The sequence below is a fragment of the Phytophthora cinnamomi genome (assembly GCF_018691715.1).
Source record: "Phytophthora cinnamomi strain GKB4 chromosome Unknown Contig108, whole genome shotgun sequence".
In the NCBI taxonomy this organism is placed as follows: domain Eukaryota; phylum Oomycota; class Peronosporomycetes; order Peronosporales; family Peronosporaceae; genus Phytophthora; species Phytophthora cinnamomi.
Window position 1 is genome coordinate 224008 of NW_027151041.1, and position 12818 is coordinate 236825.

At 55.2% G+C, this 12818-nt stretch overlaps 6 protein-coding genes across 6 annotated transcripts; 2 read left to right on the top strand and 4 right to left on the bottom strand.

Moving 5' to 3' along the window:
* Positions 1 to 391: 391 nt before the first annotated feature.
* On the bottom strand, positions 392 to 2605 carry IUM83_15123 (putative calcineurin-like phosphoesterase; the record flags this gene model as incomplete). Its single annotated transcript, XM_067939915.1, has 2 exons — positions 392 to 1269; positions 1351 to 2605. 2 exons carry the CDS (start codon positions 2603 to 2605, stop codon positions 392 to 394), a joined length of 2133 nt encoding a protein of 710 aa, XP_067782321.1.
* Positions 2606 to 2892: 287 nt separating this feature from the next.
* IUM83_15124 (DnaJ like subfamily B member 6) lies at positions 2893 to 3862 on the bottom strand (the record flags this gene model as incomplete). Its single annotated transcript, XM_067939916.1, has 5 exons — positions 2893 to 3073; positions 3174 to 3397; positions 3454 to 3516; positions 3616 to 3671; positions 3760 to 3862. 5 exons carry the CDS (start codon positions 3860 to 3862, stop codon positions 2893 to 2895), a joined length of 627 nt encoding a protein of 208 aa, XP_067782290.1.
* Positions 3863 to 5222: 1360 nt separating this feature from the next.
* IUM83_15125 (cAMP-specific 3') lies at positions 5223 to 6789 on the top strand (the record flags this gene model as incomplete). The annotated part of the gene is made up of 3 exons (XM_067939917.1): positions 5223 to 5360; positions 5781 to 5911; positions 5991 to 6789. 3 exons carry the CDS (start codon positions 5223 to 5225, stop codon positions 6787 to 6789), a joined length of 1068 nt encoding a protein of 355 aa, XP_067782281.1.
* Positions 6790 to 7278: 489 nt separating this feature from the next.
* On the bottom strand, positions 7279 to 8039 carry IUM83_15126 (Cysteine dioxygenase; the record flags this gene model as incomplete). Its single annotated transcript, XM_067939918.1, has 2 exons — positions 7279 to 7741; positions 7843 to 8039. The coding sequence occupies 2 exons, from the start codon at positions 8037 to 8039 to the stop codon at positions 7279 to 7281; spliced, it is 660 nt and encodes a 219-aa protein (XP_067782322.1).
* Positions 8040 to 8249: 210 nt separating this feature from the next.
* Positions 8250 to 10454, bottom strand: IUM83_15127 (putative patatin-like phospholipase; the record flags this gene model as incomplete). Its single annotated transcript, XM_067939919.1, has 1 exon — positions 8250 to 10454. One exon carries the CDS (start codon positions 10452 to 10454, stop codon positions 8250 to 8252), a length of 2205 nt encoding a protein of 734 aa, XP_067782280.1.
* Positions 10455 to 11656: 1202 nt separating this feature from the next.
* Positions 11657 to 12787, top strand: IUM83_15128 (Aspartate racemase; the record flags this gene model as incomplete). The annotated part of the gene is made up of 1 exon (XM_067939920.1): positions 11657 to 12787. One exon carries the CDS (start codon positions 11657 to 11659, stop codon positions 12785 to 12787), a length of 1131 nt encoding a protein of 376 aa, XP_067782320.1.
* Positions 12788 to 12818: the final 31 nt, after the last annotated feature.

Genomic DNA, 12818 nt, shown 5'->3' on the forward strand with positions numbered 1-12818 from the left:
ACTCGCGAAATGACCCTCTTCCCCATTGGTCTGAACGGTGTAGATTTTGGACCAATCAGAAAGTGAATAGTTTACCATGACACAAGGCTCTTCAAGAAGAAGCCTATATGTAGTACAGGTAGAAGTTAAACCAACCGTAAAGTTATGGCGTCAATACATGTTGGTTTAGCTTCAATACTACTGACCGATGGCATGGGTTCCCTCCTTTCTCATACCCAATGCAAATGGTTGCGCACGATCGCTCCTTGTTGTAGCTCGTTAGTAAAAATACACCTCAAAGAGGATAAAGGTATGCTTTGAGATTGAAAAGCATGAAAAGCATGAAAAGCATGAAAAGCATGAAAAACATGAAAGCGAATACGTAGTACACATGAAAACCTGCCTCTCAGCTCTATTTGGTAAACCGTATCGGAGATACCGGTGCGGATCTGCTGTCCCGTGCTCGACGTATCGCTGGCAGCAACACAGCGTGACTTGCTAGCAATGCCAAGATCACAGCAGCTCCGAAGCCAGCAACTTCCTGCGTTGGAAAGTATCCTGGAGGGTATCGCTCGCGATTGCTGGGCCAGTCGTGCGTGGACACGATCCACGCGTCGTCCTTGACTCGGCGCTCGATATCGGACACGAACTCGAAGTGCAGGTGGGTCGAGTTGTAAATGTGCACACGGCCGTAGCCGTGCTCCAGGAAGCCCTGCTCGCGCCAACGTGAACGATAAAACCCGGCATCGTCCACTGTGTAACCACCAGACCCAACCATCAGATGTACAGGAGCCATTGCTTTGCCACTAGGCGACTCGATGCAGCGGTCACCAAACACAGGGCACGTGCGCTCGTACGAGTGATAATGACCGGCGAACACGATATCCACATGGTGGTCAGCCAACTCCTGCTCAAGCTCATCGCGGAACAGCAATGATCGGTAATAATCGCCCGAGTAGGCGACAGAGCAGTATAGTGGTCGATGAATGTATACGAACACCCACGGTGTCTTCGAGCGGTCCACGGACTTGAGATCATTCACCAACCAATTGTGCAACGGTGAGCCTCGCGCGAATTCGTGCTCGCTGCTCACTACCGCGTGATGCGCAAGCCCCGTGTCGAAGCTGTACCAATACACACTGTTGCCATTATCTGGCATGTGGAACCTCTTCTCTGAGGGCACACCACACTCACCATAGGAGTCATGGCCGTGAGTGCCGTGCTTTTCGAAGGTCGGGTGTGCAGGCCACCTGACAGGATCCCTTTTCACTCCTTCGAGGTAACCGTAGTCTGTGTACTCATCGACAATCACACGCAAAGCAGGTCAGCACCATGTTTTCGTTCAAAATAGCAAATATTGTAGCGACTCACCGTGGTTGCCCATGCTGATCATGTAGGGCAGGCGTGCCGCCGCGTACTCAATGAGATGGCCGAATTGGTCCCAGATATAAGTCGAACCCATGGCATACGCCAAATCTCCGACATGCATGACAGCGACGTATCTGTGCTTGCTTGGGTCAGCAGCAGCCTTCTCCATATCCTCGCGAATGAGTTGCATCGTGGTGCCGCAGTTGCCATTATCCTCAGCAAAATTATCCGTCGCTCCGACAGGTGTGTTCAGGTCTCCATAGACAAAGAAGCTCATACTCGAGCCCTCCGCATCATCCGCAAGACGATTATTCCCCACAGCGGGCGGCATCCTGAACTCCATCACGTCACTCTTCTCCCCCTTCTCGTCGCCCACTTGGTAATAGTACCTCTTGCCCGCCTCCAGCTTCGTCATGACGGCGTCAAAGATCTGTCCCGGATCTCGGTAATTCGTGGGGAACACCGAAGTCGCCGGTGCGTTGCACATGTCCTCCGCTGCATAACTGCTCTGCGTAGCACGCTCCAGCCTCCCCAGCTTCTCCCTCTCCTCTCCAAACCTCACCATTGGGTTCGGCACATTGTCACTCACCCACTTGACGCGCATCTCGTCCGCCTTGTCCGTCAGCGCCAAATGCACCTGCAGCGGCTGCGTCGGTCCCCTCCTGAACCTCAGCAGCTTGCTCTCCCCCAGCACTTGCTCGTCCCTCGTGACGAACCGCAGCAGCCACGAGCAGCGCATGTTGACCAGCGGCCCGACCTGCACGACCCCCGAGCCTTTGCCGTTCGTGCGCACCGAGTCCATAAACTGCGGCACAGTCAGCGTGCGATTGGCCTGCTCGTCCGCAGCGCTCACGCAGTAGGCAGCCACCTTGTCCTCGCTGTAGAACTGGGGCTGCGGCGCCTTGTATTCGAAGGAGACCTCCACCGTGTCCAGGTTGTCCAGCACGCTCTGGTTCACGTCGAACCGCGCCAATCTCCGCGGGATGTTGAAGGCGTCCTGCACCTCCAGCGCGTCCTGCGCGTCGCGCAGGGACTGGGACGAGCGCTCAGTCGCGTAGAGCAGCGAGACGACGACGACGAGGCCCACGACGGCGATGAGGCCGGCGAGCCAATGCAGGGGGCCGCCTCTGGACGCCGCCGAGGGCTTGCGGGCGCGCGTCTGCACGTCGGGGGCAGGCCGGGGGTCGTCGGAGTGCGGGGACGACGGGGAGAGGAACGCGCGCCGCTCCAGCGACGCGTCCGAGCCGCGCGACGTCATGACTCGCGCGCTTCTGGGCAGATGGCAGATCGGGAAGTGAAGAGGTACACCCACAGTTGGAGAGCGGCTGAGGGGCGGTGCGCTGTTTAAGTGTAAGAAGGTTGAAGTGGACGCTGGAGGACGCTGGAGGGAAGCAAAATCTATTCAGACTAAGCGATTATATATACGGGTTCGCTCGATCAACTAGCTCTGGTCGACGGCGGCGAGTTGGCTGCCGGTACTAGCTCGACTCGCCAGCCGTCGACTATCTTGACTGCCTCAAGGAAGCGTGCGTCTTCCTCTGCGGCTCAGACGAGTCCTAGGTAGCTGAACAGCATGAGCGCTATCCACAGGTAGCTGAAGGGCACGCCCATGATCCACAGCAGGAAGAAGATCAGCAGCAAGTTGCCGCCGCCGATCCGGTACTGCGAGAGGCGTCCATTAGCCTGCGGTCGGTTGTCACCAGCTACGTTCGGCCCACCCGGACCACTGCAAACACAACAACAGCCATATATGTCGTCAGTACAATCGCCTCAACCAACTGACTCTCCGCATCAGCTTCATAGTCCACTAAAGCGCCACAACTCACCGCTGCCTCTGGTTCACGCGGTGCACGCGCATGCCCGGCATGCCCATGCCGGGAGCTCCACCGAAAGATGTGAAGGTAAAACCCGGTCCGAACTGCGAGACGTGGACGCGAGACCCGCCGAAGTTGTGCATGCCTCCCCCTCCGCGCATTCCTTCTTGGAAGAACATGGAGAACGGGTCCTGACCGCCGAAGAACGTGCGGAAGATCTCCTCGGCATCCTGTCCCTGGAACGGGTGCATGCCGGGGCCACCGCACCGCCACCGCCAGCAGCTCCGCCCACTCCAGCCTTGCCGAAGCGGTCGTACTGACGCCGCTTGTCTGCATCGGACAGCACCGAGTACGCCTGCAGCCCAAAGCGTCACCAATAACAATACCCCCAGCGTCAGTACAACTACTACACGAGTACAACAGGGCGTACAGCTGTGGATCTGCACGCAAATACCTCTCCGATCTCCTTGAACTTGACCTCGGCCTCCTCTTTGTTGTCCAGGTTCTTGTCTAAAGCAACGCGTAGAATGGAGAGGGCAGGGAGAGGGAGACATTAGCCGCCGTCGCTTCACGGCGCAGCAGGAGGCAGGCGAGGGACCTGGGTGGTAGCGGATGGCCAGCTTGCGGTAGGCGCGCTTGATCTCGTCCTCCGTGGCTGTCTTCTGGATGCCCAGCGTCTCGTAGTAGTCCGCGTCGGCCATGCTAACTAACTGCTCGCTAACTGACACTACGGCCGGGTCGTCCACGTCAGCTCCGTTCTCTGCTGACTCGAGCCGCTTGATCCCGCGACCGACCTCGTTAAACGAATACGGTGTGCGACACACCACGTTTGAAGTAACGGATCCCGTCGCTAAAGATGGCTACACTTGAGGAATAGTTTTGCCTTTCGCCTATGCGAGGGCAGGAGTTTCTTGGCCGTATTAATAGGAGGCCGTCCTGGCGAAGATGGAGACTTGATCGTGGTCGCCGCTTCTCAGCCTGCGTTCACTGGGTTGTACAATAGTTGTCGTTTCTGGCCTGTCGGCTGGGGAAACAGGAGTTCAATCGCTCTAGCCATCACCAGCAGACATGACGGTCGTGATGCCACTGAAGCCGGTCCAGCCAGAGCCGAAGGTGCAGTCCAACCTTTCTAAGCGCCATCTTCAGACAACTCCACGGCGATCGGTGCCGCGCGCCGTCGTGCTTGTGCAGCAGCCGACTCACCCGTTATTGTGCTACTTTGAGGACCGCGACGTCGAACAGAAATTCCAGACGTACTTCCGGCGCGAATGGCAGACCGGGATTGTGGTTTATATGACTGTAGTGCTACTAGCCTTTGCAATATGGTGCTACGTGTCATCAAACGCGGCTACACTTGCGATTACAGAAGCCTACGCCAACTCCATCTTTGGAGAGTTAGCAGAAGGTGCGGAAGCATCAGCAAGGGCAGACGACAAAGTTTTACTATCGGCGGCGAGCTTTTCTCATGCGCTTTGGCTGAACAACGGGGCTTTCGTGGCCGTCGCGACTATTTTTTACGTGTTAGCAGCAATCTGTGTATTTCATGTTTGGCGGCGAACAGGAGAATATCGTTTCCCAGCAGTGCGGCTGGACCCTGTGCAGCTTGTGCTCCTGCTTTTTTACCACTGCACAATCACTCCATTGTTCTTGGTTGTCTTTGCGGGCATCGAGAAACAGGCACGTCTTGCAAAACAGCTCGTTGGGGTCAATATTGAAGACGTGAAACTCACTTCCGTACTGCTCGGCGAAGGATTTTTGGATAGCTTACTGTTTATGGAGCTGCTTGGAGCTTGTGTCTGTACGTGCTTACTACGGCTGCAGTTCACCTACTCTGTCCTAGTGGTCGCTGAGCTATCGCTAATAGCGATTGTGGCTACGGGTGTGCATGCCACCACTCAGGTCGTGCCCAGCCGACGATTATCAATTTTGGCCGCATTTATTCTACTGCTGGTGTTCTTTCTTCGTATTGTACGGGAACAAGAGCGCAGTACACGGCGCGAGTTCCTTACTTCTTTCCACTTGGTCACGGAGGCGCGTCGATTGAGTAGCGCCAACCTCGAAATGAAAGAGGAGTTGTCAGGCAAGCTGAACTATCAGCTTCACTACGAAATGGGCGACATTCTACGCATCCTCTGCCAAATCAAAGTTAAAATGAGCACCACCGAGAAGCGCGATATCGACAAGATTATCACTGCGCTTGTACGCAATCACGATCTCTTCGAGGTCACGCTCAGCTCGAAGATGCCTGAATTCGAAGAGGAAGTTCAAGGATGGCTACACATGATGGACTTTAAAGATCACCCAACTGAAGAAGCGGTTCAGCCAAGAAAGGGTAGCGATGGCCGCCGCTCTCGTCACTATTCGTTGTCCAACGACATCCTTCGCGTGACGACGTCACGTCGATTAAGCGCCAAAAAGGCTCCAATGGAGAGCTCGCATGTTAGCGACGATGGACTTAGCCGTTTGTTGCGCACCAATAGCAATTTGGGCGAAGCGTTCGATGCAGTGACGAGGCCTCAGGAGCATGAAGATCTCTCAATCTGGCTGATGGTTCGTCTTCAAAACTATTTTTTCGTCGATATGTTTTACCTCGAACAGCACTGTCTCGCTCCACTTCAGGCTGTGTTTTTGGGATGTGTAAAAATTAATGGCCTGGTCGAGCGACTTGAACTCGACGAAATGAAGGTCACAAGTTTTGCGGCTGCAGTAGAAGAGCGCTATCACAATCGAAATCCGTATCACAATCATGTGTAAGTACATCGACATCGCGGTAACCCCGCCTGCAAGCTCGTGTCATTAATCTTAGCAATTTTTATTCGTATATTGCAGACACGCTGCTGCAGTGATAGCCGACATCAACTTTTACCTTCGTCGCGTGCATCTAAACGTTGACGACAGCACACTACTCGTTGGACTAGTAGCCGCAGCTGCGCACGATATCGCTCATCCGGGAGTTTCAAACGGATTTCTCATTGCTACCAGATCCAGCTTGGCCGTCACCTACAGTGATGATTCAGTGCTGGAACGGATGCACGTTGCCGAACTATACCGTATTTTATCCCATGACGCTTTTGATATTTTCTCTCACATGTCTGCCGCTGAACGTGCCGAGTCTCGCAAGATCGTTATTGGTATGATTCTCGCCACGGATTTGGCACGGCACTTCCAGCGCATTTCAATGCTCAAGACGAAGAAGTTTGCAATGTCAGAAGAGGCGCAAGGTCTCGAACTCTCGCTTCTCATGGAAACTATGCTCATGCTTGCGGATCTGGGGCACACAGCGAAGCCGTTTTCGTATCACCAGACCTGGGCGGAACGGATATCGGAAGAATTCTTCCGTCAAGGTGAAACTGAGGAGCACAATCATATGCCAATATCACCGCTATGTGATCGAAAGCAGGCAAACCTACCTCGAAGTCAGGTCACATTCCTCACCTTAGTGGCGACGCCACTATTTGAGACCGCAGGCCAAGTTTTCTCTATTGACGAATACGACACCGTGATTTCGGAGCTGCGCAACAATATTGCTACGTGGAAAGAGCGAATCGAGCACAATGAAGGCACTGCCCTAGAGACGTTGTCAGCAGATTCTCACAAGAACAAGATGACAAAGGATAATGCCGGTTGACGCGTTGGATAGCAAGGACGTGTTTCATGGGAAGTGCATAGCTAGAATATATGCGTTGAGCGAGCAGCGCTCCAACCAAACTAACCTTACCGCCGCTTAGCAGCGGCGCTCGGCTAGTGGTTACTGGAGTAGACCTGCCTACGCTTCGCTGCGGCAGCCCCCGTTCCGCTCGCCTTGTGGGCTCGGTACACTACTCGCAGTGTTAGGTTAGTTATGGGGCGAGCCCTGCAGTCCCTCAAAACCCGATGATGGGGCCACCTTCACTTCGCTCGGCAGTTTTTGATCAATGGGGGCCGTCACTTCCCTCATAATTTCGCCCAATGAAGGGTTAGTGCTCAATTTACAAATTATTTATTTGTTAGGTCAATAGGAATCTACACACGGACGTCGCACTGATAGATTCTTGTTAGCATTACAGACCTGGCTTCTCGCACAGACCGCTGATGACTGTCTTCATTGTCGATATCCCCGCCGAAAGAATAGTGAGCCTTACGAGTATTCGACCTTCTCGCCATACTCCGTGTAGTAGTTGGCCACCGATACAGACGACTTGTCGGCATCTTCCGTGTCGAACCAGACGCGGCACTTCTCGTACGGAGGTGAGTACAGATGCATGGATATAGCATCGCGCTCCATACTGGGGTTGCCCACCTTGTGCAGTCCGAACGAGTCATCCATGTACGTGACCCCCGACGTGAAGACAATGTTGGATGTCTCTACGAGCTTGTCGTCTTGCTTCTGGTATCGGACCTCGTTCACGTGTCCCTGGATGACTTTGACCCAGCACCCATCCGTCGGGTGGTCGTGGATAGGGCTGTACTTGCCTCGGTTCCAGCACAGCAGCATGAGCGCGTACGTCTCGTTGTCCGTAGAAATGAGGTTGCGCGTGTAGTTGCGCGACGGATCGAAGTGCGCAAAACGCTGCAGCTCCGTCATGTTGACTGGAAAGTCCCTATCAATTCAGTTCCAACATCACACTATTTGTCAATACAAAATCCGTCATACACAACTAGAAAAACATAATTCTAGAGGCATTTTGGATCCGATTCCTACTCGAGCAGTTGCTGGAGCTTTGGCTTGTGCTTAATGGCCAGATCCGGGTCGCGCCCAAGCTCGCGCTCCAGCGTCTCCACCAGCTGCGCGAGGTCCATCGGAGCCGCGTCGGTGGACACGTCCACGTTGGGCTTGGCAGGGCTCAGATACGACATCTGCGGCGCAGTGGACGTCTCCACGCTCATGATACTCTCCATTCTCCGTGTTCGCTCTCGTATCCGTTGTTAGCTGGCGACGACCGTTCGTTCTCTCATCATCTCCTTCGTCTTATGCATTCCGGTGTTGCAGTTTCTCCGCTAAGTGCGACGAAGCCATATTACTGGTCACGTCAACATCAACTTCAACTTCAAGCCGAGCCCGAGCAAAGTTGCACTATATGCTGTATTACTCGTTCCTAGATAGTACAGCTATGCTGTGTGGGTTGCCTTGTTCTGGTCTGTCAATTTGAGCTCCTTGGAGTCTGGGTGCAGCCAGTTGCTATACGGCACGGCGGATGGCCCCAGCAAGCGGCTGAGCTGGCGGTCCAGGCACTTTTCGATGCTGCACAGGTGGCGGATGTATGCCAGCTTGGGCCACGCTGTTCGCTGCCCGCCCTCGATGTAGGCGTGCATGTCTTGCTTGGTCGGGTTCTGGATCGCCTTGATGCCGACCGCCTCCTGGAACGAAAACTCCGGCACGAGGGTCACGTTGCCCGAGAAGTTCTGCCGGAAGTACGCGCTGAACTGGTGGCCGTAGATCTTCGGGAACAGACCCAGGAACGCCAGCATCTTGAGGCGGTGACGCACATCGGCTGCGATTACGCTTTCGAGCGTGTGGAAAATGCTCTTGCGGAAACCAGGCTGGTTGATCTCGTCGCCCACGAAAGGCACGACGTGCGGGTTCACCTGAGATACGATGAAGTTGGTCACGTTGAAGCAGCTAGCCATCGTCTCCATGGGCAAGTCGTGTTGGAGACTACCGTCACACCACTCCTTGCCCAGCGAGTTGTACGGTACGACATTACCGTCAAAGTCGCGCGCCATGAGCTGCTTACTCTTCATGATACCAGGCAGTGAGCAGGAGCACGCCACTGCACTCCAAAGCAGGACGTGCGGCGAGTTGATGTGGTCCAGCAACAACTTCTTTGGGCCTTTGTGGGCACTATTTACATCCGAGGCTGAAACAGTGATGCACACGTGACGACCAGTCTTGAGATAGGCATCCTGGAACGTGTAATACATCGTCTTCTGGACCTCGTTGAGAGGTTCGCCATAGTAATGCTGCGTAGTACGCTCGAACGTTGAACACTCGACTAGGAAGCCCGTCTTGACGCAGTGTGTAATCTGCTTGAGAAGCGGTGGGAACCAGCGGATACCTAGGGGAATAAATCTCGTCGATACGTCGTCCTGGATGATATCGTCAAGCAACTCCTTGTTCGTCTTACAGGCGATCATGGCTGCGGTGATGGCACCACCAGAAGATCCGGACACGATGTTGGGCATGAGATCCGCTTCGAGCAGCGCCTTGATAATGCCCTTGTGATACATGGCGATGGATCCACCTCCACTTAGACACAGCGCGGTCGATCCGAACGACTGTTTGATGTGCTTGAAGAAGTCGATCTTTTCCGCCCGCGGAAAAGTTTCTTCGCTAGCGCTGCCAAGTATCTCGAGCGCGCGCACAATAGCGCCGTTGTATTCGTTAATTACAGTTTTGGTGCCGGACTTGCACTCGAGGTGCAGACTTGGCGAGTCCACGCCCAGCTCATTGCGCATCACGCAGGCCGAAATCATGTACCGCAGCTCTCGAATATTGGGTCTCTTTTCGTTCATGACACGGGTAAGAGCTGTAAGGTTCTTTTGCAACTGCACAAAGTCGCAATACTCCAAGTCGTCATCCGAGATGGTGGTTTTCCAGTGGTCTTTGCGCTCGAGTGTGTCCAGGTACTCGGCCATCTCCGCCCACACGGCGTGTGTCGGAGCAGTTTTCATCAGCTGCCGCAGTGCTACAGCCTGTCGGTTGCGAACGCCGAAGATACTGGAATACCCGCGCCTGAGCAACGCGATCACGATCTTAACGAACTTCACCGTGAAATAGCACGACATGGAGAAGACAATCCGCGCCAGTTGGTACAGAGCAATCCCCCACTGTAGCGTCACTCCTGCCTGCAGATACAGGAACCACCCGATGACTTTGTACTTGCGGATGAGCACCAAGCATGCGATCGTCAAGGCGAGTGCCGCCGTGACCTGCGGACTGTTCAACATCCGCTGCAGAATTGAGATCACGGAGCTGGACGGCTTGATTTCGAGCTTCTGCATGGCTGCCCACCCGTCCGTGAACACGACGGAGGCGTTTCCCGCCGTCCACACTGCTCGATCGTGCACTTGAGCAGCGAGACGCGGGGTCTCCGCCATTGCCAGCGCAGCCATGGGCACCAGGTAGTAGCTGGCGATGGCCACCACCAGGACGGCGCTGGTCACGTTGGCGATGAACTGCGCGACGCGCTCCGAGTCCTTCCACGCGGCCTTGGGCGGCAGCGCCGGTGACATGGCGCGCTCGCTGGCTGTGCGCGGCAGCTCCAGCTTCACCTGCGCAGACGATGGCGATGGTCTGGGCACTGCCCGCTGCATTGTCGTCTGAGACGAGCTCGTCACAAAGAGTTGAACCGGCGTAGACGCTCCAGCACCCCACACTTCAGTTCTGGTTCGGACTCCCAACTTGGGAGTGGTCGGTATTTTTGGGATTGGGCGGTGGAGGATACCAACAGGATTTTGGCCTGCTCCTTGTTTCCCGTGGTGCTTGGGTCTGCGGCCTTCTTGGGCAATGGTGAGCGGCCAGCAATGCGAAAGTGAATGCTGCACATGTACACTTGGCAAGAGCTTTTCTCATACCACATGTATTCATATTACGCTGGCGCGGTCGGTGGCTCTTACACGGATGGGTACAAACGGAAGACGGTATTCTAGCCAATCGCCGTTTGTCGTGTAGCATTTTGTCCACTCACAGATGACACGTGCGGCGACTGGACAAAACTCGGATCGGGAAAGTGATGCCGCGCCGTCATGTCGATTGCCAACTTGGCGCAAGTGGACCCTCCACCTACGGCGAGGACTGAGGAGGATATTGTCTTGAAGTGATGCGTTCGCTGGTCAGCGGACATCAATCTGTCAGCGGGGCGATTGAAGGTGGACGCGATCCTGAAGTTAAGTCGTCGCAGCTTAATTAACGCGATGGGATGAGCAACAAGTTGAAGTGATCGGTGCCACAGGAGTTCCGCCGATGCATGATGCAGCACAACGCTACCCAACCATTGGTACAATGCATAAATGCATATTCCGTTGCTAGCGTCGCTAGGCGCAACACGGACTGGAGGTTGTAAAGGATTTCTAGGTATACATAGGCAGAGCACCTGCTCGATCTCTCCTGCCAGCATGCTGCGATCATTACATGTATCAGGACCCCTGTTTCATGACGCTACATATACTGTACTTGCACCGATGACACCAAAACACACACCGAAGCCGCCACCTTGCACACTTCCAACAATGAAGTCAAAAATGTGCGACAAACCCGAGAAGCAATGTACCTGACCATCATTCTCGGACCTGAGGACGCACTTGGGCCAATCACGGGCCGAGATTCACAGACGCCACTTGCCGCGTCTATTGCGCTCCAGCACTGACGTGACGAGGAGGTCTGCAGTGGGTGGCAGAGGCCCGAGGCGGAGACACTTCCTTATAAGCGTCATCACGCGCGGACACCGAGTTGGAATGCTCCTGCGCTGCACTGCGCCTCCACCAGTGAGCGTCCTCTGAGCGATCTGCCACCAACCATGCCTCGGACCTGCTCCGAGTCCGAAGGCAGCGAGCCATCAGCGCCGATGCAGTCGCCCGTGGCTGTCAAAGTCAGGAAGGTCAAGACCAAGGAGCCCAGGGAGGTGATGCTGGGCATCTGCGGCGGAGTCGGCCCCGCCGCCGGACTGCTGCTGCACCAGCTCATCCTGCAGAACACCGACAGCGCCGGAGAGGACCAAGGCCACCTCAACGTGTGCCACTTCTCCCGCTCCGAGGACATGACGGACCGCACCGAGTATTTGGTCTACGCGGCGATCTCCAGCGCCGACGCTACAGACTCTGACTCTGACAGCGGCTCTTGCTGTGGTGAAGTGCCGTGTGACAGTAGCGACTCCGTCAAGGAGGTGGAGAACCCGGCGTGCGGCATGGCGCGGACGTTCGCCATGATGCACGCGGCTGCCACTGCAGGACGCGCGCGGCTAGTGGTGGGTGTGCCGTGCAATACGTTCCACGCACAGCCCATTTGGGACGAGTTCATTCGGCGTACAGGTCGAGCGAGCGATGTACATCACGTTCACATGCTGGAAGAGACGGTTGCCTTCATTGCGAGGAAGCTGCCGTTGTGCAAGAGGGTTGGGCTGATGTCTACCACCGGAACGCGCAACTCGCGCGTGTACCATGATCTGCTCCAGCTGCGCGGGTACACTGTCGTGGAGGTTAATGCGGGGACTACGCAGCAGGAGCTGCACGAATCAATTTATAACCGCGATTGGGGAGTCAAGAGCACAGCTCCAGCTGTGTTACCGAGGTGCGAGGCGAACTTCCATCGCTATGCTATACAGCTACGAGAACAGGGGGCCGAAGTCATTGTTCTTGGCTGCACCGAAATCCCGTTTGTATTTGCTGGCAAGACGCACTTCGCCGGTATTCTCCTCATTGACCCGATGGTGGCACTAGCGCGCGCTATGATTCGCGAAGCAGACCCGTCGCGATTGAAGCCCATGGGTAGCAGCACAACGGCCAAGGCATCAAGTACAAGTATCTATTCTGTCGTGCCGCTGAGTGCGCCTGTGGCTAGTCCTGTTCCGCTAGCGCCACTGAAACACGTTATTGACACGACAACACCACCACCACCATCTTCACAGACTCCTCGTGCCAATTGTTCGTGATTTTCTGTAGACTAGTAGACGTAGAATCAGG